This window comes from Triticum aestivum, chromosome 2D (assembly GCF_018294505.1).
Source record: "Triticum aestivum cultivar Chinese Spring chromosome 2D, IWGSC CS RefSeq v2.1, whole genome shotgun sequence".
NCBI lineage: Eukaryota > Viridiplantae > Streptophyta > Magnoliopsida > Poales > Poaceae > Triticum > Triticum aestivum.
Genome location: NC_057799.1, coordinates 396,313,098 through 396,317,281, shown reverse-complemented (window position 1 = coordinate 396,317,281; position 4,184 = coordinate 396,313,098). Strand labels below are relative to the sequence as shown.

The 4,184-nt window shown below is 44.6% G+C and overlaps 1 protein-coding gene across 1 annotated transcript; it reads right to left on the bottom strand.

Annotated features, from left to right (window-relative positions):
• Positions 1-558: 558 nt before the first annotated feature.
• On the bottom strand, positions 559-1,428 carry LOC123049409 (immune-associated nucleotide-binding protein 9-like). The gene is made up of 2 exons (XM_044472330.1): positions 1,253-1,428; positions 559-1,028 (listed from the first exon to the last, which is right to left on the bottom strand). Exons 1-2 carry the CDS (start codon positions 1,325-1,327, stop codon positions 723-725), a joined length of 381 nt encoding a protein of 126 aa, XP_044328265.1. The 5' UTR covers positions 1,328-1,428; the 3' UTR covers positions 559-722.
• Positions 1,429-4,184: the final 2,756 nt, after the last annotated feature.

Here is a 4,184-nt window from a genome sequence, read left to right as displayed (position 1 = left end):
GAAAAGCGCTGCTGATATAGTCAATAGTAGTAGCGCGTGTATAGACTGCTCTACTAATAACTGTTAGTAGTAGCGTCGTAGTAGTAGCGTGGCTACCCGCGCTGCAGATAGCATCAAAACCCGCGCTACTACTAGGGTTTTCCCTAGAAATGTATGTTCATAAAGCAGGATGATACCTTGCAAACGAGACACAGCAAAAGAAAAATATTTTCCACCACGATATATATGAAATAAATTGGTAGAACAATGTAAAGAAACAGTTCAGTAGAAAATACATGACTATTTATAGATCTTTATGTGTTAAAGAGGAGAATATCTCCAGCCATTGGATTGGACATCGATTCAGTTGAAGTGAACTTCTGAGTTATGGTTACCAATTCTTTTGTTTCAATTTTTTTTTGCTCACATAACTGTACCAAACTGACGGAATTACGTCCAACTTGAAAACTGAAATGCTCCATAACTAGACCAAATGAATTACAGATTTAGCACAAATCAAGGCATATAAACAGCGACAACCACCCGAAACTTTCCCACGGGTTTCTAAATCGGTATACTAGCATACCCCGCAAAAAAAAATCGGTATACTAGCATACTCGGAACATAGAAAGTTCTGCAGCAATTGCCACCAGACGTCACTGAAATATCAAAAAGAGCTAGTAGCAAACTTATAACCCATAGATCGACTGACTTGCTTGAACTGAATTACGACCGTCTTAAGTTCAGATTTCTAAGTTACCCGGAGTGTCGATGACATTGAGGGTGCGGGTCGCACAGCCATCGTGAAGCGTCCTGCTTCTCTTCTGGCAAGTCAAAGTAACCCCGCTGTAGGACAACTCAGAGGGAAATGTTTCCTTTCCAAGGATGCTGTTCGCGGTGGCGCTCTTCCCGGAACCGATATTTCCGACGAGGGCCAGAGTAACGTCGGCGAGGGCAGCGCAGGGCAGCACCCAGTCGCCGTCGTCGTGTCGGCCGTCACCGTCCATCGTGAGATCTAGCTGCGCGACGAATGTCCAAGTGCCGAGGAACTGCAGAGAAAAACGGCACCGTATCGGCAACCAGAATTAAGTTAGATTGGTTTAGCATCGCAACAAATGAAGAAATGAATTGTGATCCGTTGCTAGATTACCGCTCAGCAAACCAATCGAGAATCTAACCGAGAAAAAAATAGGCATTAACATTGGTAACGAGAAAAGGAATATCTATCCAAGGACAAACGGAAATAAGAGAATCGCTCTGCGGAAATATTTACCTCCACCGGAACAGAGAGAGGAGTTGAGCCCTGAGACGGTGCAAGTAGTGGAAGAGTGGACGGAGTGGAGCACATAAATAGGAGGAGGGCGGGAAGGTGTTTAGTGCCTCGGAAGGCGGATAAACATGAGAAGAATCCCAAGCGGCACCCGGGGGAACGAAACGAAGGTCAGCAGGAACCAGGTCGCCCCTGTATGCAGCTTCTTCCCTTTGGTATGTCACTTGCGCTTCATCTTCCACGGGTAGTAGATTCTTTTCCTGTTGGAGGGTACAATTTTTATTTTATTTTATTTTATTTTGCGGGTTTGGAGGGTAGAATTTAATTTTGAGGGTCCAGTTGCACCCATAGCCTCCACAAAATAAGAGACTTTTTAGAATCACACTAAATATTTTAGTCATCCGCAAAACAAACACAAAAATTCTTACTCGTCCATATTTGTATGATGGTGTAAAAAAATAGGATTTTATTTGGTTTATTTAGTACTCCTTTTTTCCGATTTGAAGGGTATATCTCAAATCTTTTATTTAAAAAAAAAGTCCCTATTTTACTTCCGTACATTATTTGTCAAGATTTCAAGACACATAAAACCCGATGTATGCAAGGATTGAATGAAAACATGCCAATGCATGTAACCGTTCCTCCGAACGCTTTAAAAAAAACTATTCCTCCGAACAGGGCTTGCCTGCGGCCGCTGCATCCGACCATCCGTGCGACCCCTCCATTGCATCCACGCCAGCCCACGCCAGCCCACGCACTCCCGCTCCAGACTTTGTGTGAAAAAAACCACAAATGCCGATCATAATATTGATTTGTTGTATCGATACGCTCCAATTCACATCTTTCCCCTTCAACTGTCCGAACTCAAGCTCAAGTTGAAGCTTTCCCATGTCCAATGCTCATACTCCTCTAGCCGCCCGGATCTCGTCGCACCTTTGTCTGGCCTTCACCTAGACGAGCGAGCGCGGTCGCGGCCCCGTTTCCACCGGTCACCCATTCCCACCAAGGTTCCAACCAACCACATCTCATCCCCTCTGGCTCGACTGGCCACTGCCCGCATGCGCTTGTCGGACCTGGCCGTGCAGTAGCTTGGCCAGAACTGGAGCCTCCATCGGCGTTGGCTGGCCGCCAAACCCAACATGAAAGAAAAAGAAACAACCTCCCATTGTAGCCCTAGGTGCCACACATAAATAGAAGAATTCATTGACAGAGTCACTGGTTTAACTATCAACTACTCCCTCCATAACTTAATATAAGACAATTTTTTGACACTATGACAATGTCCAAAAAATGTCTTATATTCAGTTACAAAGAGAGTAGTATATTGCCTATCACCAAAAGAATAATATACCATCAAAAGAATAATCTCTTTTGGTGAGGCATGATAACCCACAAGTATAGGGGATCAATTGTAGCCTCTTTCGATAAGTAAAAGTGTCGAACCCAACGAGGAGCTAAAGGTAGAACAAATATTTCCTCAAGTTCTATCGACCACCGATACAACTCTACGCACGCTTAACGTTCGCTTTACCTAAAACAAGTATGAAACTAGAAGTACTTTGTAGGTGTTGTTGGATAGGTTTGCAAGAATATAAAGAGCACGTAAATAAAAACTAGGAGCTGTTTAGATAAAGACACAATAAAGTTAGTAAAGCGGGTGTGGAAAAGTGGTGGTAGGAGTTGCGAAATTGTCCCTAAGCAATTGACTACTTTACTAGACCGATAACAAGTTTTATGTGGGAGAGACCACTTCTAGCATGTCATCCCTGACTTGGAATTCTATGCACTTATGATTGGAACTATTAGCAAGCATCCGCAACTACTAACGTTCATTAAGGTAAAACCCAACCATAGCATTAAGATATATTGGTCCCCTTCAATCCCGTATGCATCAATTTCTATGCTGGGTTGAAGCTTCTGTCACTCTTGCCCTCCAATACATAGTCCTATCAACATACAACTAACCCTATGGTGTGATCCACGCGCGCGCTCATATGATGGGCACCAAAGGACAGCAACATAACCACAAGCAAATTAAACCAATCATAGCAATTCACCAATTACCGATAGGACAACAAAAATCTACTCAGACATCATAGGATGGCAACACATCATTGGATAATAATATGAAGCATAAAGCACCGTGTTCAAGTAGAGGGTACATCGGGTTGCGGGAGAGTGGACCGTTGTAATTGATGGGGGAAGGTGATGAAGATGTTGGTGAAGATGGCGGAGGTGTTGGTGTAGATTGCGGTGACAATGATGGCCCCGGCGGCGTTCCGGCGCCACCAGGAGAGAGGGGGAGAGGGCCCCCCTTCTTCTTCTTCTTCCTTGACCTTCTCCCTAGATGGGAGAAGGGTTTCCCCTCTGGTCCTTGGCTTCCATGGCATGGGAGGGGCGAGAGCCCCTCCGAGATTGGATCTGTCTCTCTGTCTCTCTCTGTTTCTGCGTTTTCTGATTCTGCCCTTTCACCGTTTCTTAAATTCCCGGAGATCCGTAACTCTGATTGGGCTGAAATTTGGACACAATTTTTATCCGGATATTGGCTTTCTTGCGGTGAAAGAAGGGCACCAACCGCCTTACGGGGTGGCCACGAGGGCCCAGGGCACGCCCCTCACCCTCGTGGGCCCCTCGGGCATCGTCTCGCGTTGATTCCACTTCCCAAAATTCACATATATTCCAAAAAAATCTCCGTCGGTTTTTATCCCGTTTGGACTCCGTTTGATATGGATTTTCTGCGAAACAAAAACATGCAACAAACAGGAACCGACACTGGGCACTGATTCAATATGTTAGTCCCAAAAATAGTATAAAAGTTGCCAAAAGTATGTAAAAGTTGTATAATATTGGCATGGAACAATAAAAAATTATAGATACGACGGAGACGTATCAGCATCCCCAAGCTTAATTCCTGCTCGTCCTCGAGTAGGTAAAT

Bases quoted from the DNA above. Each gene is read 5' to 3' on its own strand.
- LOC123049409 (XM_044472330.1), bottom strand. From the start codon at position 1,327: ATGTGCTCCACTCCGTCCACTCTTCCACTACTTGCACCGTCTCAGGGC. The intron at 1,029-1,252 runs GTAAATATTTCC...TTTTCTCTGCAG, and splicing joins CTCTCTCTGTTCCGGTGGAG to TTCCTCGGCACTTGGACATT.